This window comes from Penicillium vulpinum (genome assembly GCF_028829585.1).
Source record: "Penicillium vulpinum strain IBT 29486 chromosome Unknown utg000002l_segment0_segment0, whole genome shotgun sequence".
In the NCBI taxonomy this organism is placed as follows: domain Eukaryota; kingdom Fungi; phylum Ascomycota; class Eurotiomycetes; order Eurotiales; family Aspergillaceae; genus Penicillium; species Penicillium vulpinum.
In genome coordinates, this window is record NW_026643242.1 from 1901203 (window position 1) to 1922925 (window position 21723).

Here is a 21723-nt window from a genome sequence, read left to right on the forward strand (position 1 = left end):
GACTCGAAAAGAAATTGAAGATAACGCTAGAAAGTCACTAAAAGATATCTCATTGAGATCAGCTATTAGTATTATAAGAACTAGAAGCGGGACCTATCTTTGACGTCCCAGCAGATGATAGGATTTTATGTATGTCGCTTTACTTCCAGATTCAAGGATGCCCCTAGCATCTGAGCGTGTAGTGCTTACAGCTCGCGTTCGAGCAACAGAATTTGTGGTAGTTGGATCGAATGTTGTTTGGTATAAAACTCAATTCAAGTAACAAATTATCGACCTGGGAATCTATACTGAAACACAAACAGCGCAGGAAGATAAACATGTCCATAGAAGCCGCTCAAAAAAAGAAATAATATCACGTCTTCCGTTTGACCATAGCGATGAACATAAACATATTGGTGCTTACAACTGTCCAGCAGAAGGCGGTGTTGAAGCCCACGGCCCACTGACAAAGTGTGACTCCGAACTTCTTCCTGTCTCCCCCTGGGTCTGTTCGCGATGCTCGGGATAATGACTCGACTGGTGGTAAGGAACTTGGTGAGCCTGCGCTGTTTCAGGGAACCCCGCCGGCCCACTGCCAGGACCAAATTGATGCTGCGAGAGGTATTGGTTGGCACCGACTTGAACTAACGGGTTGTGATATTGCTGATGGCCTTGGGTAAGATTGACTTGGTGGGATCCTGTCTGTGTTCGTATCATGTGCTGCTGTTGATATTGACTCTGTACATGTTGCAGAGGTGAGAATCCCTGCAATAAAGGGTCCATGGAAGAATGCTGCGAGTGGGAACGTGTGCCCGGCTGGCCTTGTCCGAATCTACCTTGTTCAGCTATGGCGTGTGGTGAATGGTTGGGGAAGCTCTCCATGGAAGTTTGGTAGGCTTGCCCTTCCCGGACAAGAGTAGGATTCGAGGCACGGCGAACAAATTCTCCCGAAGATGGTTCTGCATCCTGGTGAGGCGAGTACGACCCAAAGAAGGGCTTAGGCAGGGTTGATGGGTGTAAGTTCATCGGGACACCTTCGCCAGGAGCGTTCGAATGGCCTTGCTGTGACTCCAATTGCCACTGTGGCTGAGAAACGGAATCTCCACCCACTGACCTTGTCATTTGCATTTGCCCCTGCGGATTTTTGGTTATTCCCCACGATGCTGGTGGCTGGTGGATATGCAATCCAGCAGGATCAGTAGAAACCCCTTGGAAGGGTTGTGCATGTTGTGGTATGTTGTAACCGCTTGAGTGTCCCTGATATGTACCTGGATTATTACCCCATGCTGGTGAGGAGATACTTTGGCCCATGTGGTGTGGACCTGGGATTTGATAACCTGGATGTGTCTGGTTGCCATAAAATGCTGGCTGACCACCATTCATCTGTCTAACAACACCCTGCTGCAACGAATTCTAGAGGTAAATAAGCACCACAGTCAATCAATATCTGTGAGAGTCGATCATTTGAACATACCGGGCCATATCCAGCTGCGTTTGCAGCAAGCTGCTGCTGATATCCGCCGGGCAGATGTTGACCCGTCTGATTCGAATACCAACCCGGTACCCCGGAAGACCCATAAATTGGATTGTCCGACTGCCCATATATCTGGGAGCCAAGGGAGTTCTATCCCACCATCAGTGCCATTCTTGCAATGCTTACGCAGACATAATGAGCGCGATTCCCTACGGAAATTCTCGCACTGTCCGCCGCAGAGTACGTCCCGCCTGCGATTGTATCCACGGACTCCATCCCTCGAGTGCTGTTGCTTGTCGGATGCGACGTTGGCTCTTGCGATGGCCCTGCTCCGCTCGGCGTCGGTGTTGTTGACGGGGTCAGGACGATTGGTTCGGTCGGAATCTCCCATTGCGACTTTCCGGTCGTCCGCTGTACGTAATACCATTTTCGTCGGACACCTTCCCACTGAGCGAGCCTGTCGGATATTATTGTTAGAATACATCTAGGTAGCGGGTAGTTTCTTTGATTTCCAGGGTGACTTACCAGCCTTCTGGAAGTTGAGGTGGTGGGGAGGACGGGCCTGCGGTGTCCGCAGGGGCCTCAGGCGCCATGTCGGACCTAACAGGATCCAACCGATGTCAGAATAACAAAAGGAAGAGCACAAGACATCCAAATTCTGGATCTGATAAAACGCAAATATACACGGGGCAAAGATGTGGGATAAACAGAAGCAAAGTTCAACGAGGGCCGATAAGAAGATCTTGTGGGGCAAGGTTGGCCTTTGATCGCCGTGCACAGACCGAGTCAACAAGTTGTATATGCACATAAAATACATAAGATACATACATATCAGGCAATAGAATCATGGAATATGGAATGTTGAGCCAAATTGTTGGCAAACGTCATACATAGAAAGGTCGTCTGCACAATTTGTGATCTAAAAGGTCGTCTATAACGGCGTCGGAGTGTTCTTACATTTAACGTCCCAAATATCAGCTTGGGTCAAATATACATATATCGTCAAGGACAGAGACCGCATTATTGGTCGGCTATTCTTCTCATAAATCACGGAGTATTATTGTAATACAATATCAAACCTTGGAATATTAGCTCCTGTTTATCCCCCCTCCCACATGAATAAGCAACCCAGCGCCAGATCCTGAAAACATATCGGCATAAGAAGAAAAATGAACATAGCCGTCCAGACGCATGGTAGACCCCCGAGAAACGACATGATTATACATACAAAGAGGCACTTCTGCTGGGACTTCGTCATAACTTGTTACCTTGAACATCCCGTGGTTAGCTAGATGGGGTTAGCTAGAAGTCATCATCGTTGCCATCCCAGTCTTCGTCGCCGCTGAGTTCATCGTCAAGAAAATCATTTTCGTTGAATTGCAACTCAGTTGGTCGTTGGTTGTCGATCCGAATGTTCACAATATCGCACATACCCTGTCTCTTTCCAGTTTCGGGCTGCGGAGTCCCCACTAACGAAGAACCGCTAGCAGCATCGTCAGTTTCGTTGGATTTTTGATGTGCCAATCGAGTGCTTTGGCGTTTGGAGGAAGTCGACGGTCCACTATCAGCCGTGGAGGGTCGTGGATATGGATCACGAACTCTAGCACCAAGTTCATCCATTGTCATTGATATGGTGGGTTTGAGCAAGCGCTTTTGAAGGGAGCGGAAGTTGGGGTTTGGTGGCGTACTTCGTCGCAGGAAAACCTTTTCGAGCAGGCCGATCCATCGCTCACGAAAAGTGGCACGGTCACGCCAGCCAATCTTCAGAATTGCACTGATGACCAATCGACGTAGATCGCGAAGCTTGGGTGCCGCATTCACTAGCGAAGTGAAAAAGACTTCCGCAGTAACATCATCCCATTTGCGTAACTGAGTGAGCTCGATCTCTTGGAGCTTCACTGGCCATGTAGGAACTTCAGTTTGGACAAGCAGATCTTCAAAGTGCGGTTCGACATCGTGATAGCTGGACGCATCATGCATAGAAAGGTCCATTTTGAAAATTTCAAGATTTTCACAGTACTGACCCAACGTTTGGATGAAAGACATGTTTAGATGGCGATTGTGGCTTAGACTGAGCTCTCGGAGATTGGTGCCATGTGAAGATAGATAGGCTGTAAGATCTGATGACCACAATCGATCACAGTTGTTCAGAGTAAGTGAACGGAGAGTATTTGGTAGATTGATCAGAATTTCCCCGCTAACCAATGAGCTTTCAATGAAATGCAGTCGCTCAAGCTCAGAAAGCATATCAAGGGCTTCAAGGAGGCCAGCCTCTTTGACGGCAGATGTTTCTTCGTTGGGATTGTCGAAGTGGAGCAACTTCAGCTCTTTAAGACCTTGAAAGGCCTGCTGCGAGTGCATTTTCACCATTTTTTCCACAAGATCACCAGTTTCTAAAAAGCGGCTGTTCCAATCCCAGCTACGAAGGGTAATTCCACGGCTCTCTATGGCGGAAAAAACAGCATCTGGATAGGTCCACTTTGATTGAACAATATGCCACGGGGGTATTCCGACCGTGTAATCATCTTTGTGATACAGTCGTACCGTGTGTAAACGAGGCGTCTTTTCGATCAATTGAGCAAGGTCAAAGTAGCCATAGGGTCCACTTTTGTAAATGAGCACTGGTTCAACCTCAACATGGAGTTGCTTGATCTTGCTAGCATAGTTCATGGAGAGGGACCCTTGTGGGCGTGCCAACAAAGAGAGAAGTACATGGCTCTTGTAGGCAGGAAGAAGAAGAGGGGGCAGTGATAGAGTGCGGCCAGCGCAGGCTCATGGAAGCTTCGACACAACAGAGCAACATTGACAAGCCACTTGACGGAGTCATTACGGGTGGAACGGCTTTCGTCGAGTAGTGGATGCGATGCGCGCAGGAAAATGTCAAGAAGGATTTGGTAGGGAAGAGTTTGCCAGGGAGGAATGACACCCGATCCCAGGAATATCGGGTCATCCTCATCTACCTTGGCACGTTTGTGCAAGGCTCTCCCAACTTGACTGCTAGGTTTCGATCGTTTAGTCTGTTTTGGCTTCGAGGTGGTTGTAGCATGTCGAGGACGTGAGGGTTTGGAAGGGCGAGTAGGCACAGATTCAGTATCCGGGTTTTGTGCGTCGACCGGTGCAGCTACCATACCTTCGGACTCTTGGTCTTCCACCACTCCATCGAAACTAGCATCTGTCGAATCTTCGCGATAGGATCTTGGCATTCGAGTGGTGCTGCGCGAACGAAGAGATAATGAGGCACGCCTTGAGACGGGCAAACCTCTTGATTCATCTTGAGATGAGCTTTCCTCGTGATAAGTTTGCACCTTCGTGCGGCTGGACCGCATAGGGCGAGTGGACCTTGAGCGCGAACTGGAGGGCGCCATGACGGATAAGATCGCGCTAGGATAAGAGAGTGGGTAGCAGAGACCCGAGCCACATTGTACGCACGAACTCGCGCGTGCAGCAATATGAGCAGAAAAAAATTATCACTGGCTAGCAGATGCAATAGCTTGGCAATCAAAGTTGTTCAAATTGACCCTTGCAACAGTCCGGGTGAGTCCGGTTTCTTGACGGATGAGGTCGAAGACACCAAGAATGCCAAGACTACAAACTTATCGATAACACACCTTCGGAATGTGCCAATTGACGCTAAGCTTATTGAGGGCTAGCGCACACGTGATAGCGAGGCAGGAACCCCGCCCTCAGGCTACAACACTAGTCCTTATTGGGGAGCACTAGATGACCCCAAAATAGATTCTCAGCTTGAGCTTTAAAGATGGGCGCTTCCAGCCACCTCGAGGGGAAATCTCCTGGAACCCTACACCATCGGCGCATTGCTGTTCAGAATCTAATTTCCTTCTCTTTTTCTTTGTATCCATACACCGAACATCTTGTGTTGAAGATAGCCTACATATATGCCGCGGTTCCTGATCTGACGATAATGACGACTTGCCTATGCGACCCAGGATCCGCATGATTGTTTGCCTGCATCGCTTTCCTAGCTCTATTTACAATTAAATATAGAGGCCTGTCTCTTCGAATCCCCAAGTTTCGGATGGAAACATCATTTCCTGTTATGATGGACTCCACCGATCGCCCCAACCGAGGTGAGCTCGGCGGACCGCAAATGGTCATTCAACAATATGCGCGATATCCTCCAGCCTTGGAATCGACGCTACAGAGTGCTTCCTCCTTAGGAAGTGCTCGCAGCCAAATAGATATCAACAAATCGCCTCCCTTGCAACGAAGAGAAACTCCCAGGAGCTTACAGTCTTCCCCAAGGGGCATGCGTTCTGCTATACCCCCATCATCGGCCAATCGCTCCGGGACGTCCATGTCTCCGCCAGTCTTTGACCCTCATCGCCATCAGCCGATGAAAGATCCTGCTGATCACGCAGATTCCCGAGTTCTTCCATCACGGGATATCACTGACGAGACGATTGATGATGCATATGTTTCATTTATCTTGTACTGCAATCCTAATGTTCCATCCTCGGTTGACACATCAGATCTGCGAAAGACCTTCCGGTGTCTACCACGGAGTGATGGGAAAAGCTTCAACATCTTTACCCTATTCGGGCTCATTCGAAGACGGCTACAGAATGAAGAGTTGAAGACATGGATTCAACTAGCAATTGAACTGGGTGTCGAACCACCCTGCATTGAAAAGAAGCAAAGCACTCAGAAGGTGCAGCAGTACACTGTTCGGCTCAAAGTATGTCTGTTCCTAAACTTCTAGTCCATATCTATCGTACTAATCTCGCCCAGCGTTGGATGCGTGCTATGCATATTGATGCTTTCTTTGAATATTGTATGGGACTGCCTCATTCTTACTATACACAGCTACCGCCATCTGGCCCTTTCGTCAGTGAATCCCGTGATGGGGTATTATTGGAAGAAGATCTCGCACTCAGGGCACTTGTTCCACAATGGAAGCCAAAGCGGGGAAGGAAAAGGGTCGAGGACAGGTACAGTGAAGAAGACAAAACGATCAAGCGGCCCCAGTTGGATACATCTGTGGGCGCCCTACAGCAGGGTAGTTTCCAGTCCCACTCGGTGACATTCCCACAGAGTGCGATTCCATTCAGTGCATTTCCTGATGATATGGAACAAAATGACCCCTGGATATCGGCTACCTCCTCATTTCCAAATGGTTCAGGGCCAGATCAGCAAAATCAAGATTTACGCTGGAGACTCGCTGAACGGGATGCCTCTCCTGCTAATTATCCACAGTCTGCTATCATTCCCCGCAGTCATCTACCATCAGAGGTCCTCATGTCTGCAGAGCCACGGTCGGCAGTCACTCCATCAACTGGCGAAAAGAGCCGTTCTAGGAGGCGACATGGCCCTGCAGTTTCATCTGCTTGGCCGAACAGCAACGGCTTGTCAGCCGGGAAAGGCCGCGGGAGGCCACCAAATAAAGGGTCATCATCGGGTTCCTTTTCTACCTTCCAGGTCAATCCTAGTCGGGAATCATCACAGGCACCCAATCCTAATACTCAAGCTCCTTCCCTTAACAGAAATACACCCCAAATATTTCAGACCCCATCTCACAATCAACCTCCGACGCCATCTCAAAATACACCTCCAACATCTATCTCTCAGGGGAGGCCCAACAAACTTCAGTTGCAGGTTCCTCAACATTCAGGGGCGCCAGTTCGACTTGCCACCCCACCGAGACTATTAGTTAACGGTGTGAATGGTGCTGTCATTCCCGGCTCTGAAGGGCCCAATAGTTCCAGAAACTATCCCGTCACAGATACCCCAAAGAATGGTATCACTACTCAAGCACCTCCCGCCAGTGGGCAAAGCAATACGATCACTACCCAGAATCCCTCCATGGATGACATGGTTCATGCACTTTCTGCAGACCTTCTTCGTGCTAAGTTGATAGGGCGGACGGGGACTCTCGCTCCCAACGAGGCGGGTGCGCTGGCCTCAGCGGTGGTGATCAATTTGTCTTCACTATATTCACAATTCCGACTTGGCACTCCTTCACTACTGCTGGCCTTCCATCTTGGCGTTGGTCATCATTTTGGATTCACAGGCGCTACCCCAGGGCCACTGGTTGTCAAGGTTGAACGTGCCGTCCCAAGCAGTGATGGAAATAGGAGTGCTCCTGCCTCTAAAGAATCGTTCAATGGGGCTCATTATACAATCTCCCACGAATACAAAACTTCAAGCCAGTTCTCGATCCAAATCACACTTGCAAATGTCAATCCCAGTGTGGGGGGGACTATTATGTCTGACCACGCAAGCTCGACTATAGGTCCGAGTCATGAAAATATTGACAACAATAAGACGGTGGATCTGGATTTTGATGATGACGATCCCAGCCAGCCTGTTTCCGAGGCAACATGGAAGCAGCGTTACACAAGACTCCGTGCTCAGATGCAGAAGAAGGACCAGGCTTTATCGCAATACAAGCGAAAGATCGTGGAATCTGTCATGGCAGACATACTATAACGCTTGTCAACCGAATATTTCTCTTAGATTCATATCAAGATCTGAGCATCCTGTTTCTACCCATCTGTGATATGCAGCTTGCGGGTATTTTTCTTGTTTATTCGATAGGATACCCCTTTGTTAACTTCAATCCTACTGTTTGCTTGCACCATTATGAATGAAATTCATCAATATCTACCCCTATGTTGAGGCTGGTTTGGGATTATTTTGCACTGATAGCCCATGGATAATGTGGGCATGTCGCATTAAGATCTATATGTACATAAGAACTTTGACTCCTTTGGTATGAACGTTTTTAACTTCTTTATGTTGACTATTCTTCTAGAAAATATAAACATATCAAAGTTTTCTTGCAAATTATATGAAGGGCAGATCAATCAAGGTACTTTCATCACTGCTAGTTAATATTTTCCTTATTAGCTAAAGGCGTAGGCAAAATGAGTGATGTTCTCAAGCAGGAATCAATATCTGCTGGTTGAGAGCATATCAAGCGAAACGCGTTGAAGGACTATCTAAAGATAACTGAAGGTCCTTGCCTCCATCGCTCCTCTCACATCCGAACTATCCAACTTCGACTGCCACGTGCTTCACTACATCGAACAAAGTCCGACTCAAACTTCGACACTGTACCAGAATGAGTTCTGTCAATACGCCCGAGGAGCAGGCCATCGCCTTCCTTCTGACCTGTGTAGAAAATTCTCAGAAGGGAAAGGTACGTAACAGCCAATTTTAAACTTGGTGTCGCACAGCGCTCCCAGATTCACGACCCTTGCATTACAATATTACCTGCTAATATTACTGGTTATTACAGATCAATTGGGACAATGTCTCGCTCGATATTGGCATGAATATGAGCCCCGACGCGGCGTAAGCTCTCCGTCCATGGCATGGGTTTCTTTTTTTGCAATTATTGACAACCAGCAGCAGGAAGTACTATTTCAGCATTGTGAAGAATGCCAAAGAATTTGACCGCTCTGACAAGTATCCTGAAATCCCCGGAGACCCTTCCTGGCAGTCCGTCACCGCCGAGGAGATTGGCCCCATCGTCATTGTCGAAGACCCAAATGATACTATCGCCTAGGAAAGATACACTGTGGAGCTTGATTTACTGTCCTCGTCCCTATCTGCGGCCTTGATGTCTTGTTTGTTTACACATCGAGCCCAGACCTACCTTTTCTTAGGGAGTGGAGACAAGCATCTTCTTTGAGTCCCCTTTAGTTCTCAGTCTCTAGTGTTTCCTGAGTTGAGTGCTATCTACATAGTTAGCAATCCAATACATTAGAAATTTCGATTATTCACATCAGAGCTTAGTGATATTTCGACTAGCTAATTCCACGTTGCGCTTCCAACGCTCTTGGTGATGCGTCCACGCACAAAAAATATCTAGCGTTGAAGTAGAGCACATATTAGATTAGAAGCAGGGCATATATCCTCGGGATCATTTCTATACAAAGCGCTGCAAAAGTAAAGCAGTGTGCAATTCTAATTTAGATGCGCACAATGAGGATCGGACTTCGACACTTGTTGGTCAAGATTAACGCAGCGAGGACGGATAGGTGGAGCTGCGACGAGGGCTCACAGAAACCAAAGCATGTACTTAAATAATGCCCAAAGTCGACTATCCTTGGGATAAATCTGTGGGAACAACTTACAGAGTACTTTCTTCAGTTAGATGAAGCACCTTTATAGCTATACGCAACTAGTTATACTGTAACAGGTTGATTAAACTTTGTTTGATTGCTATCCTCTAGGTCAGCCGCAGACTTCTCACATACTGTACATGTTTTTCACCGAGAATTTGACAGATGAAGCTTGATGGTTCTTCTTATCCTCCTCCGATCTCCACAGTGCCATGACGTTGTTGTTGTTGTTGTTGTTCTTTTTCATTCTCCTCAATAAGCCTGTTTAACTTCTCCATAAAGCTCTCGGTGGATGTAGTGGTTTCCTTCGGGGGAGTCTGAGCCACTTGAGTGGGGGCCGCGTCAGTGGAAGATATTACTAGCTGATCAGTGAATTAGTTTCAATCTTGTTTAAATAGATAGAGGTCGGCTTGGCTTGCCTTGTCATCGCCATAGATGTGGCCATTAGTCAGTTTGTGTACTTTCTTCAGCTTTGCATACTTCTTCTGAAACGACTTTCCACTAGCATAGTCGAAGTCCTTGGCCACGAGCGCAAGATTGACCTGGGACTCGAGTTTTAGTATGCCGACCCTAGGTTCAAGCCAAAGTCTCACCGAACTTGTCGATGTATCTTACCTTGTTGGTTCCCTTGTCGGTATGCTTCTTGATCGAATTTAGATACTCCTGGTCCGGTGGGTTATCCTTGTAAGAAGGCATTGCATCAGTGATGTTAGAAGGAAGTATTCAAGCTCCTTCTAAAGAGTAGATGGTTGTAAAGATCGAGCAAATCTTGGGTAGCCTAGAGAGACAAGAAAAGAAAGAAGGAACAAGAGGCTCCAAGAGACGTTTGTTGCGTTTGTCTACCTCGACGTAATCAAGTCTATTATTCTAATGGTCCCAGTGAAAAAGATACAGGCTCAGCCTTACTGCATCTATAAAGTGTATTCCTTCTGCAAACGTCTTCGCGGGCTGTCATGGCGATAGGAGCTTGCTTTATATCTTTGACAAAAAAGGTCCAAGTTTGCCCTCCAAGAGTTTTGTGCAAAGAACAAAAGCGAGACTCACAGCGTGATGACAGGAGTCAGCCAAATACCGAATCATTTTATACATATCCCATGAATTGAAGGATTATCATGTCAGTGTCTACGGCTAGCTATGCGCAGAGAATTTCAATTGCTAATATTCTTGAAAATATTCTATTTCCTCACTCAAGACGTTATCATAAATTGATCCATGAATTCACGCCGCCGCCACCAAATGAAGCATAATTATCGGATCCCTCCCATACTTCTAAGGATGGTTGAACATACCGTCCTTGGCATTGACAAGTGAGAGAGAACACCGAGACAAAATCAGCATATTTGATGGTGATATCAAGGTACTAGCTAATGAACATATGAACGAGTGCTTCTACTCTCCAACAAAGCCTTATCAATCTTCAATATTTTCAACTTTGACAACAACAGGCCGATCTTCCTGGTTCTCTGCACTCGATATCTTCTCCTCGCTCTGTTTTTCTTCTTCGATCTTTACGCCCGGGCCTTCCTGGCGAGAAGGGGGGCGTGGTTCCCAAGTGATAGTTGGGGCATAATTGGCGAAAGGGTTCAGTTGCTCAAACTCCCGCAAGTCGAAGCCGGATTGGATGCTGGGCGATGAATAAGGGTACCCGGTTGGCGCAGTCTGGAACTGGTACGGATTCATGAAGGATGATGATGTTGCCGGACTGGGTGATGATATCCGGGATGGTATACTTGATGCCAGCTGGAACTGCATCGAAGCAAAATCCTGTGGAAAGTAATACTGTCCTTCGGTACTAGCCTCCAGCATCAACTGCGGAGAATGTTGCATAAGGCTTTGTATGTTTGCATTGCCTTGAGTGCCCGGCTCGCACTTTACAAAGGGATTTCCTGGAAGTGAAGAATCAATCGATTCGATGGTAGGCATCATGAGCGGTGGAGCCATTGGGGATATGCCTTGCATTTCGGTCGGAGGCTCTATAGTCTTTCCCTTCTTAGTCTTCCGCTTTGGCTTGTTTGCCCCTGTGTTGCCTTCCATCTGTTGTCGGAAGCGGGAATAGCGCATACGAGCGGCGTGACCATTAGAGACTTCGACATCAGAGGCGACCCGATTCCAATCAACCTAGCATGTTTAAGTAAGATTAGATCAACCTTCAGTCACTAGTTGGGCAATAAACTGACCGACTTCAGGTCCAATTGCTTGATGATTGTGTAGAGGAATTTTGCAGTAGGAGTATCAGTCTCTAAGACTTTGTTCCGCGGACTCATAGCTGAATAAATGGCCTCAGAAACTAGATGGTAAAAATGAAGTTGTGAGGACACTAGAAGGATTCATGAACCGTTTAGATCAGCTATATAACTGGTATAAAATCAAAAGAAAAATCATTGGGATATTCAAAATGTTTGCTAGCCACATCAATGCTTGCTTTGTACTTTTCAAATGTAAGAGACAATAAGATGTGTGCGAATTCCATGCCTTCTGGTAAGGGTCTATCAATGTAGTTTAGTTTGCATTATTCAACTCCAATTTGATCCTGCAGGATCCCGTCTTCTTCTTTATACCTATGCTTTACACGAGATAGGTCAATGAATTTGGTAATTACACTCTGATCAAGAGATAGAAAGAAATTCCTTCTTTCGTTATAGCTTCTTAGAAAGCATATGAAGCCAAATACATAGATGGATGCTTGGGTAGGTCGTTGTAATAAAGTACGCAGGAGGCACGTGCTCTCTATGTACGATCACGTGGTAGACACTACCCTAGTTTGACTCATATCGAGGGACTATAGTAACACAATCTTCTCAGCAGTAATAAGAGGATACATAACTAGAAGTCTATTCTAGAGACTGAATGCATGAGACTAGTTCTTTTACACTATAGCTGCAGACGATTGAAGAGATCGAATGGCTCATTGTGGACATTGTGCGGTACTACAAAACTACAAAATGATTTTATGCCAAGAGAAACATACATTGTATGTTGCAAGATAAGTTCAGAGACACCGGGTGGGGGTTTCCCAAAACGACGTGCTGACTAACTCATCCCCACACCCGTCCGTGGACGTGGACCCCGTGGACCCCCATGGACCTAACCTTCAATGTTGGAAATGCACTCACACTGATTAAAATAGATGATCAATCGGAATTCTAACTCCTTCTTCTTCCGGAAAGCGATAGACTCTAGCCAACGTCATCGTCATGACTTTAATAGCTATAGGGGCGTGCTATCTTGACACAATTTTAACGTGAGTTTTTTCTGCCGTATTTCGAAGTTGCGTTTGGAGAAGTCTAGTATTCACATGCTTTGGTCAGAGCCCCCCATTACCCAGGCGAGGATGAGAAACTTCGTGCATCCAGGATCAGTCGCCGGCGCGGTGGGAATTGCCCTAACACTCTCGAAATTCTGGGGCAATTGTTAGAACATGGGCCGTCGAGTGCCGAGTCATCCTTGAATCTGATTACCGTTCTTCCCTCTAAAACATCAGTGGCATCTCAGCAAATCAAATCAAGCTTAGGGGATAGTGTGCGGCTAGATAGTTGCATTTATCGAGAGATATTCAGTGAGCCAGCTTCTAGTTACATCATTTCGAGCCAGGCTACCGGTAGTAGGACGATCGTCAATTACAACGAGCTGCCCGAAATGACTCAAAGTGAGTTCGCAACCGCTGTTGAGCCCCTACGTGCCGCAACTAGTCGACCCTGGTTTCATTTTGAGGTACGTTAAATGTTGGCTAGGTGCTCAACTGTTTATGAATCATGCTAACTTGAACTCAGGGCCGTGCGCCAGATGTAACATTAGAATGTATTTACTACATCCGGAAGCATTTTCCAGGGGCTGAAATCAGTGTGGAGGTGGAAAAGCCAGGTCGGCCAGGCTTACAGGAGCTTGCAGACGCAGCAGACGTTGTTATCTACTCGAAGGGATGGGCCCAGGTGAGTATTTATTCTTGACTTTTTCCAAGCACATCTAATGGCTGAGCAGAACAACGGATATATGTGCGCTGAGGATTGCTTGCGGGATCAGTCATTGAAGACAAGCCGAGCGTAGGTTTTACTGTCCAGTCCCCAGAGAAATACCTAATATATCCTTCCAGATCCTTGCTGTGCTGTACTTGGGGTCATGACGGGGCTGCAGGACTTGAACCAAAGACTGGCAACTTTGCTCATGTTCCGGCACATACTGAAGAACTAGGAGTCATAGAGTAAGCTTTGATTTTTTCGATGTACTTCAGCATGAATTAGGCCATACTGATAGTCTATAGCACTATCGGAGCTGGAGATACATTTAATGCTGGCCTGCTATACGGTCTTGTCTATCGGGGTCAGGATTGGGATTTCCAAAAGAGATTAGAATTCGCAAATCTCATTGCTGGCTTGAAGGTCACTCAGGAGGGCTTTGCAAACCTGCAAAGAGCGTTGAGCTTTCCATCATATTGACCCGCCCTTACTCGACCAAATTCCATCAAATCTCCAAATGGTCCAAGTCACGGTGAAAATATACCAGGTTGGTATTTATGGTACTTGTGCTTCGAGATTTGGCCTTCTGAAATCAAAATGGCCATAATTTAAAATAGTTTAATGCTCTGTTCTCAGATTAATTCGAACAATATAAATGACATAAGTGGAATGAAAAAAATATATATTTTGATAAAATACGAGACTTTTTCCATTGAAGTTTAGTCTACGGAGTACATATGTACTTTTTAGAGTAACATTGGGCAGATAAATCATAATCTGTTATGTGATACGGAATGTATAACTAGGTAGATCATATTTTTCAAAATCATCAAGCAAGGCGTAAAACAGTGACATCTATGGAATCACATTTGAATGTTTGACAGGAAAATAGGGCGGTAAATGACAGCAAAACAAATTGGTAGCCAGCCCACCTGACACGTGATATAGCAAGGTTCAGGGCGGTGGGAAACAAAAAATATTCTGCCATCAACTTTTTGATCTCGGCCTTCTTTTGCACGATTAATTTCAATTCCATTTTTTGACACAATCAACAGTCACCATGGCATCAGTTTACAAGAGCGTCTCAAAGAAGGCTGCTAGACAGCCCACTGAGGATATGTCCGACGAAGACATCGAGATGGAGGAGCTCCTCGACGCGGAAGACGACACTACTGATAGCGAAGAAGAAGAGTCCGATGATGGCGAGGCGGCTGAGGTTGTGAAGAAGCAGCTTGCTTCTGGATTCATGCCTAAGACCCGAGTACTTATCTTGACCTCTAGAGGTGCTTCCTACCGGTATGAATATTGCACCTTGAGAGGTATGCTGAACGGGTTTACTGATCTGTGACAATTTGTTCTTCTCCAGCCACCGACACTTGATGTCCGATATCTGCGGCCTCCTCCCCCATACCTACAAAGAGACTAAGCTCGACACAAAGAAGAAGGCCGCCGGATACAACCTCCTCCTGAACTCTCTTGCCGACCTGCATTCGTGCAACGTTATCTTCTTCCTCGAGGCCAAGAAGAACGGCCAGGATCTTTATCTCTGGCTTTCACGCCCCCCTAATGGTCCTACTATTAAGTTCCACCTCAACAACTTGCACACAATGGGCGAGCTCGGCGCTGGATTCGCAGGGAATTGTCTGAAGGGCGGTCGTGGCTTGGTCGTGTTCGATCGCTCCTTCGATGAGCAAGGTCCGGATATGGGCGCTCCTGGTAGCGAATACCGTGCGCTCGTTCGGGAGATGTTGCGCGGAGTTTTCTGTGTGCCCAAGCGTGGTGTCAGAGGCATGAAGCCATTCGTCGACCGCATCATCGGTATCTTTGGAGTGGACGGCAAGATCTGGATTCGCGTCTATGAGATTCGCGAGTCTGAGCCTGGCAAGAAGAAGGATGGCGAGGAGACTATCAAGCCGGTACCTAAGGGCAAGGACGCCTCCCTGCCCGAGGTTTCTCTGGTCGAGATTGGCCCCCGCTTCGTTTTGACCCCCATTGTCATCCTCGAAGGCAGCTTTGGTGGACCCGTCATCTACGAGAACAAGGAGTATGTCAGCCCCAACCAAGTCCGTAGCGACATCCGACAGGGTAAGGCTGGCCGTTACTCCCAGCGCCGAGACGGCCAGACTGATCGGGTGGCCAAGCGCTCCGATCTTGGACTGTCTGAGAACTCTGTGCGGAAGGTGGATGCATTGGACACAAGGAAGCTGTTTGCATAGGGGGTTTGCGTTTTTGTTTCGTCGTGCTATTTCTAGACTTGATATCCCTCGGGATGATGTTTCGACTACATGTGTATATTTGATGCGACGCTTTCATATGGTCTCTTTAGGCGTCGGGGCAAAGTCTCATCCTGGTTAATTTCAAAAGTTGATTATTTCTATTTGGTCCTTGCTTTTGCCTGTTTCATTGCGATCTCGAGGGCTTTGTCCTCAAAATAACTGGAAGGCATGTTGGTTGGACTTCATGGACGCAAGGGGCAACATTATCTAAGCACCATATAAAAGCCCTCGACGCCATCGCCCCAACCCACGTCCGTCTTTGCCCCCGGATAGCATCTATCATGGCATCATTGTTGCTAGCTAGCCCTACATGGCTACAAGCAGGCTGCTCTTCCAATATGTTTACTCTTCATTCCACGCTCTCTCTTCCTTCTGTTAGCCCCAACGGCGGGGTCCATATCTAATAGGCCCACTCTGCGCGCGACAAGTGTTGATTGCTTCAACTCGTGACAACACTGTCCAACTTGCTTCATACTTAAATCCTCGAAATTTGACCGTCTTTTTTCTTTCAACTTATCTGATAAAGATACCGACCTCTCATCAGGTAAATTATTGCTTATTGACACTTTATGAGTCATTCTAATGGTCTTATTATCTACAGCAACAATTTAGACATCTCTACCATGCCAATTGATTATCTTGCAACGGAGCTTCTGCTCCATATATTTCGTTCATGCGATTCAGTCTCTGATGTCTTAAATTTATCAGTCATCTGCCGTCGACTGTACCACGTCCTCAACTCAACAAGCAAACTGGATATCCTAGTTAGTGCTGCAGAGACCGAATTTGGTCCCCTCCACGATGTCATTCAAGTGATGACGCAAAATGAGAGCCAGCCTGCTCATCTTATCCGCTATGCGCCCATGTCTGATTCCCTTCTGAAACAAGTCATCCAGCTCGGCCAGGTGGCTCGGAGATGGGAGACGATTTACCCATCCAAGAAGTGGAAGGTAGACTTTGAGAATCGTCGCTCGCTCATTGATGAGGAGCGATTTCGGCTGCGCCGTGCGGTATACCGGCTATGGCTGTATCACAGTGCATTCCATTCTCGTGTTTATGATCGCGATTCTCGTAGTCTTCGCCATGTGGTGCTGGAGCGCGCTCAGTTATTGCACAACTGGTCCACCCAAGAGCTGGCTGAAATTGAGGATCTGCGCATCGTCATGGGTGATATTGTCCAGAATCACATATGTCCTAGTAATGGAACTATTCAACGCAAATTCCGCAAGCGTTATCCAGACAACAGCCAGCAACTCTCGTTCAATATTCACCTCAATTATCCTTCGCTTTCAACTACTTCTCTATCTTCTCACGATCATCCCTTGCTTTATAAAGGCCCTGATTACTCGATTCAGCACTACTTTCACACGGCTCACCCAAGTAATTATGCCGAGTCGCCAGCCAAATTTCGGTCTCGGTTTCGCAATGACCTCTCGCATGACCCAGGGTATGAAGGCTGGGGTGATGAGATCCCACATTACTATATCATACAGGACATGCTGAAGCTTGATCCTGGTCAGATATTATGGTTGCGCGACCATGCTCTTCTGAAGGAACAGGTAGAGGAGTATGTATGGTCTCTAGGGGAATGGTTCCGCAACAACGGCGAAACGTTTGGTGATACGTTGGAATATGTGATGAATGAACGTGGTCTCGAGGTAGGGGAAATTCGATCTGCAGTGGCTCTTCGTGACATGGGCATTGTATTAAACTAGATTCCTGCTTCTTAATCTTCTGAATTTATCGAAATACCTATAGAGTTGAATTTCTCTCTGCAATTTCACATGGTTCCGTGGACATAAGCGCTGATTATGAATACGGCACTATAAAAGCCTGGCGGGGAGAAATAAATTGCCCTGTGGAGCACGTGGATCCCTTGAGGCATTTAATATCGACACGGTCCCCTTGACATCTACAATTGTACAATGCTACATACATATGTACGGAGTACTAAAAGGGGTGAAATGAATATACGATTTTGAGAATTTTCATACAAAAGCCATGCAACCGCAATGTTAGACGCCCAACCAAGCTGTGTTCATCATCGTGGAAACATATCAAGCACACCAGTTGGAACAGAAGAAAAAAAAAAGGGGATCAATTTCGTTGAGGACCACGGAAAAACGAAGAAGAAAAAAAAGATAGAAGAAGGGGAATTCGACAGCCAGTAACATCAATCCCGGTAGACCCCTATCTTCCCATGTGGTTTCTCTAACAGATCCCGCCTGTGTAACATCTTTGTAGCCGTCGAATTTCAGACTCCAACACAGAACAAGACCATCTCAAATGTCATATCGCAAAAGAAGAGTCATGGCAGTGGGTGCATCGTTCTCACGAAGGATAATCTAGCAGCAGCCCTGCTTCTGCTCGCTATCTTGCTTGCTGGGGTCGATAACGGGACGGCGGTCGAGGACCTGCTGGCCACCCTCTCCGGAGTCGAGAGCCTTGCTGGAAACAATGCGGTAGATTTCTATCGAAATTAGCATTCTATACCAAATTTCAAGGGATCGACAACAAACCTGTAAGGATGTTCTGGAACGCCAGTTCAACGTTGCTGGCATCAAGAGCGGAGGTCTCGATGAATGAAAGGTTGTTCTCGCCTACTGAATGTCAGCGCCACACAAATAAATTGATTATTGGGAAACGCACTGGCAAACTGCTTAGCCTCCTCTGTGGGGACCGCACGCAGGTGGCGCAAATCGCTCTTGTTGCCAACAAGCATGATGACGATGTTTGAATCGGCGTGATCCCGTAGCTCCTTCAACCAGCGGTTGACATTCTCGTAGGTCTGGTGCTTGCTGATATCGTAAACGAGTAGGGCACCGACAGCGCCACGGTAGTAGGCAGAAGTAATCGCACGGTAACGCTCCTGGCCAGCGGTATCCCAAATCTGTGCCTTGATTGTCTTCGAGTCGACTTGAATGGACCGGGTCGCGAACTCCACACCGATCGTTGACTTCGAGTCCAGGTTGAATTCGTTACGGGTGAAACGACTCAAGAGGTTAGATTTACCAACACCAGAGTCTCCAATAAGCACCACTATTCACTCCACAACATCTCTTCTGTCAGTCTCGGGGTCTTTTGAGAGGGGCACAAGGGAAGGGCGGGCATCAGCATAAGGTGGCGACGTTACCTTTGAAGAGAAACTGTGAGGGATATCATCATCAGTATATAATTCCGAGCCATGGAGGGGTTTTTCGTCCTAAATCAACTCACGTCATATTCGTCGTTGGCCATTTTGAATGTGATCGAGCTAGTAAAGCTCAAAAGATGGTATCAAAGTACGGGTAAACGTGGCGGATAAGTGAAGACTGAGGTGTTTACTTGGAAACTTCAAAGGGTAAAAGCGAGATATGTCAGTACTGAGCTCGCAGTAGGCAGAAAGGAAACCAGGGGAGCGCACGCACGGGAAGTAATAGAGTATCAACAGGGGATAGTCAGTGATGCCTGGGCCGAGTGTCTCCCCTTAATCATGCCCACCCAATTGTGGCTTAGCGTGCGAGTCACGTGCGTTGGCGTTTGGCGCGCAGGCGGTATCTTTATCGATGGGCAGTAACCATCAACTTTCTTGTTCTTGTTCTTGCTCGCCTCGCTTTTGCTTTTGCTATTATGCACATGCTTTGGTTTCCGTTCAATGAATATGAAATACGGTAGGCAGGCACTCTATCTTGATATCCCCGACGCCCCGCAATAAATATCCAATTCGAGCGGTATCTTGTTTGAATCTTCGGCATATGGCATTGGATGCTGCACAATGAAGCATTAGTTGAGTTAACTTACCAGGCTACTACAATGGCATCCGATTCTGAAATGAGCAATGCCTCTGATCGAATTGGAGTTGGTGATGCCGACTCTCTGGCATCTACCGCAGAAAGTGAAGAGGAAGCTGAGTATCTCGTGACTGACATTCATGCGGAACGGAGGTTCTACATAGAACCGGATTCTGAGGATGATGAAGGTATCTTTATCACTCAGTATTTGGTTGAATGGGCTGGGTACAGTATGGACAGGTGCAGTTGGGAGCCAAAGGAAATGTTTACTTCGGAAGAGACCTTAAATGGCTGGGAAGAGAAGAAGCAGCAAATCGCCCAGGGCAAGGTGGAGTGCTTCGATCTCAAATCATGGGAGAAGCACAAGGCTTTGGTGGAGAAGAAGACAAAAAAGCGAAAAGAAGACCGAAGGCGCAAACGAGAACAAAGGGCACGGCAGAAAAGCCTCCCTCAGGCTGGGTCATCTCGACTGGCCAATCCCGAAATCGCAGATACCCATGAGCCCGAATCAGGTATTGCATCCCACAGTGCCAGTCGTCTATCCGTCGATTCCACCGCTTCGGCATTATTTGTCCCAGCTGAAACTCCACCGCCATCAAAACCGGTGGCGTCTCGCCAATCGCAACAACAAACAGCACCACTGAGATCAGCTATGCGCAGTGCGCAAGCAACTCGAAACAAGCCAGGACCAACGACTTCGATTGCACAAACGCAAACAACCTCAAATCAGCCTCTTAAATCGCGGCTTGCTCGCCTCGCAAAGAATATTACTACTAAGCATAAGACCCCGGCGCGCCAGAAAACTCCCCCACAAGCAGCAAAGTCAGTATTGTCTTCTTTTGGTACAGGGCCGGGGGCCAAGCGCCCATACCGCGATAAGAAATGGGGCGAAAGAGCACCGGATTTGTCACAGATGGAGCTGATGAAGCCTTCTGAGTTCGCACCAAGGATGAACATAGGCTCCGCCATATTAGCCGTGGGCTCATCTCTATCAAGTCCCAAAGCCTCTGAAGTCCAACCTGCTTCTGATAATTCAGTCAGCTTACCCGGTCTACTAAAGCCACATACCGGCCAAGTGAGCGATAAAGCTGCAAACCAGCCAAATATACCTGTTGTTCTCGCGCCCTCATCAGTCATGGCTCCTCCAGTGTCTCGATCTTCGAACATGGGCCCCACTACGTTGGTTTCCTCGTCAGCTGTGTTGCCTGCCCCTAGTGCATCGCTGAGTCTAGAGAGACCGGTTGGCCCCGTAAATTCCACTATCTCCATTTCTTCACTAGCTATCCCATCAAAGCCCCTCCCACAGGCCAAACTCGCCCAGCCTGCCGATTCTATGGATCCTCTTGTCTCTACTTCCTCGCCGCTAGGGGATGCTCCTTTGATAAATCTTGCTGAGCAGTCAACATCTAGCGCTACTGCGCCCTCACCAGCTCCTCGTCCCCACCCCCCATCACATGCCAGTATCGACAGGGTCGTCGGTTTTTCAGCCTCTACTAGCTCGGCCTTCCCTCCAGTCGTGCTCTCGGGAACTCGTGCGGATGCTACTTCAATGAAACCTGCTGAACTCCTGGGCTCTAACTTTACTGCTCTCTCGCCAGTAATTCCAACCAACCCACGCGCAATGGTCAGTCCCGAGAGGCCGACTGAGAAACGAGTGTCGCAGGACAGCCGCGAAACAGTTCGACGTTGGGATACTTACCGACCATCAGAGCTCTCTCGTCGGCAATCACCCTCTCGATGGCCATCACCCTCTCGACGATCATCACCATCTCGACGGTCATCTCCACGTCGACGATCATTTTCACCCCGACGGTCACCACCCTATCGACGGCCATCACCCTCTCGACGATCATCACCATCTCGACGGTCATCTCCACGTCGACGATCATTTTCACCCCGACGGTCACCACCCTATCGACGGTCACCACCCTATCGACGGCCATCACCCTCTCGACGATCATCACCATCTCGACGGTCATCTCCACGTCGACGGTCATTTTCACCCCGACAGTCATCACCTTATCAAGGTTCGTCACCCTCTCGAAGGTTATCGCCCCCGCGTCGACTATCAGAGCTCCCCCATCGGTCACCGCCCCCCAGTCGACTGCCAAGGTCTTCTTTCCATGAGATTGGGGTTGGTTACGCGCGTCGTAGCCCATCTCCGAGCCATTCTCGGCTTGTGTC

The 21723-nt window shown here is 47.6% G+C and overlaps 11 protein-coding genes across 11 annotated transcripts; 6 read left to right on the forward strand and 5 right to left on the reverse strand.

Moving 5' to 3' along the window:
- Positions 1–399: 399 nt before the first annotated feature.
- N7479_003790 (WW domain-containing protein) lies at positions 400–2046 on the reverse strand (the record flags this gene model as incomplete). Its single annotated transcript, XM_057251487.1, has 4 exons — positions 400–1392; positions 1454–1603; positions 1667–1910; positions 1979–2046. The coding sequence occupies 4 exons, from the start codon at positions 2044–2046 to the stop codon at positions 400–402; spliced, it is 1455 nt and encodes a 484-aa protein (XP_057110812.1).
- A 709-nt stretch (positions 2047–2755) lies between these two features.
- On the reverse strand, positions 2756–4818 carry N7479_003791 (uncharacterized protein; the record flags this gene model as incomplete). Its single annotated transcript, XM_057251488.1, has 2 exons — positions 2756–4109; positions 4166–4818. 2 exons carry the CDS (start codon positions 4816–4818, stop codon positions 2756–2758), a joined length of 2007 nt encoding a protein of 668 aa, XP_057110813.1.
- Positions 4819–5513: 695 nt separating this feature from the next.
- Positions 5514–7900, forward strand: abp2 (putative ARS binding protein Abp2; the record flags this gene model as incomplete). The annotated part of the gene is made up of 2 exons (XM_057251489.1): positions 5514–6149; positions 6203–7900. 2 exons carry the CDS (start codon positions 5514–5516, stop codon positions 7898–7900), a joined length of 2334 nt encoding a protein of 777 aa, XP_057110814.1.
- A 634-nt stretch (positions 7901–8534) lies between these two features.
- N7479_003793 (uncharacterized protein) lies at positions 8535–8981 on the forward strand (the record flags this gene model as incomplete). Its single annotated transcript, XM_057251490.1, has 3 exons — positions 8535–8612; positions 8712–8767; positions 8825–8981. 3 exons carry the CDS (start codon positions 8535–8537, stop codon positions 8979–8981), a joined length of 291 nt encoding a protein of 96 aa, XP_057110815.1.
- A 939-nt stretch (positions 8982–9920) lies between these two features.
- N7479_003794 (uncharacterized protein) lies at positions 9921–10236 on the reverse strand (the record flags this gene model as incomplete). Its single annotated transcript, XM_057251491.1, has 2 exons — positions 9921–10082; positions 10156–10236. 2 exons carry the CDS (start codon positions 10234–10236, stop codon positions 9921–9923), a joined length of 243 nt encoding a protein of 80 aa, XP_057110816.1.
- A 714-nt stretch (positions 10237–10950) lies between these two features.
- On the reverse strand, positions 10951–11804 carry N7479_003795 (uncharacterized protein; the record flags this gene model as incomplete). The annotated part of the gene is made up of 2 exons (XM_057251492.1): positions 10951–11658; positions 11718–11804. The coding sequence occupies 2 exons, from the start codon at positions 11802–11804 to the stop codon at positions 10951–10953; spliced, it is 795 nt and encodes a 264-aa protein (XP_057110817.1).
- A 930-nt stretch (positions 11805–12734) lies between these two features.
- On the forward strand, positions 12735–13973 carry N7479_003796 (uncharacterized protein; the record flags this gene model as incomplete). The annotated part of the gene is made up of 6 exons (XM_057251493.1): positions 12735–12781; positions 12849–13251; positions 13311–13469; positions 13519–13580; positions 13631–13738; positions 13799–13973. The coding sequence occupies 6 exons, from the start codon at positions 12735–12737 to the stop codon at positions 13971–13973; spliced, it is 954 nt and encodes a 317-aa protein (XP_057110818.1).
- A 580-nt stretch (positions 13974–14553) lies between these two features.
- Positions 14554–15709, forward strand: N7479_003797 (ribosome biogenesis protein BRX1; the record flags this gene model as incomplete). The annotated part of the gene is made up of 2 exons (XM_057251494.1): positions 14554–14789; positions 14860–15709. The coding sequence occupies 2 exons, from the start codon at positions 14554–14556 to the stop codon at positions 15707–15709; spliced, it is 1086 nt and encodes a 361-aa protein (XP_057110819.1).
- Positions 15710–16392: 683 nt separating this feature from the next.
- N7479_003798 (uncharacterized protein) lies at positions 16393–17484 on the forward strand (the record flags this gene model as incomplete). Its single annotated transcript, XM_057251495.1, has 1 exon — positions 16393–17484. One exon carries the CDS (start codon positions 16393–16395, stop codon positions 17482–17484), a length of 1092 nt encoding a protein of 363 aa, XP_057110820.1.
- Positions 17485–18114: 630 nt separating this feature from the next.
- On the reverse strand, positions 18115–19006 carry N7479_003799 (Rab family GTPase; the record flags this gene model as incomplete). Its single annotated transcript, XM_057251496.1, has 5 exons — positions 18115–18239; positions 18289–18369; positions 18419–18808; positions 18903–18915; positions 18986–19006. The coding sequence occupies 5 exons, from the start codon at positions 19004–19006 to the stop codon at positions 18115–18117; spliced, it is 630 nt and encodes a 209-aa protein (XP_057110821.1).
- Positions 19007–19561: 555 nt separating this feature from the next.
- On the forward strand, positions 19562–21666 carry N7479_003800 (chromo domain-containing protein; the record flags this gene model as incomplete). Its single annotated transcript, XM_057251497.1, has 2 exons — positions 19562–21195; positions 21249–21666. The coding sequence occupies 2 exons, from the start codon at positions 19562–19564 to the stop codon at positions 21664–21666; spliced, it is 2052 nt and encodes a 683-aa protein (XP_057110822.1).
- Positions 21667–21723: the final 57 nt, after the last annotated feature.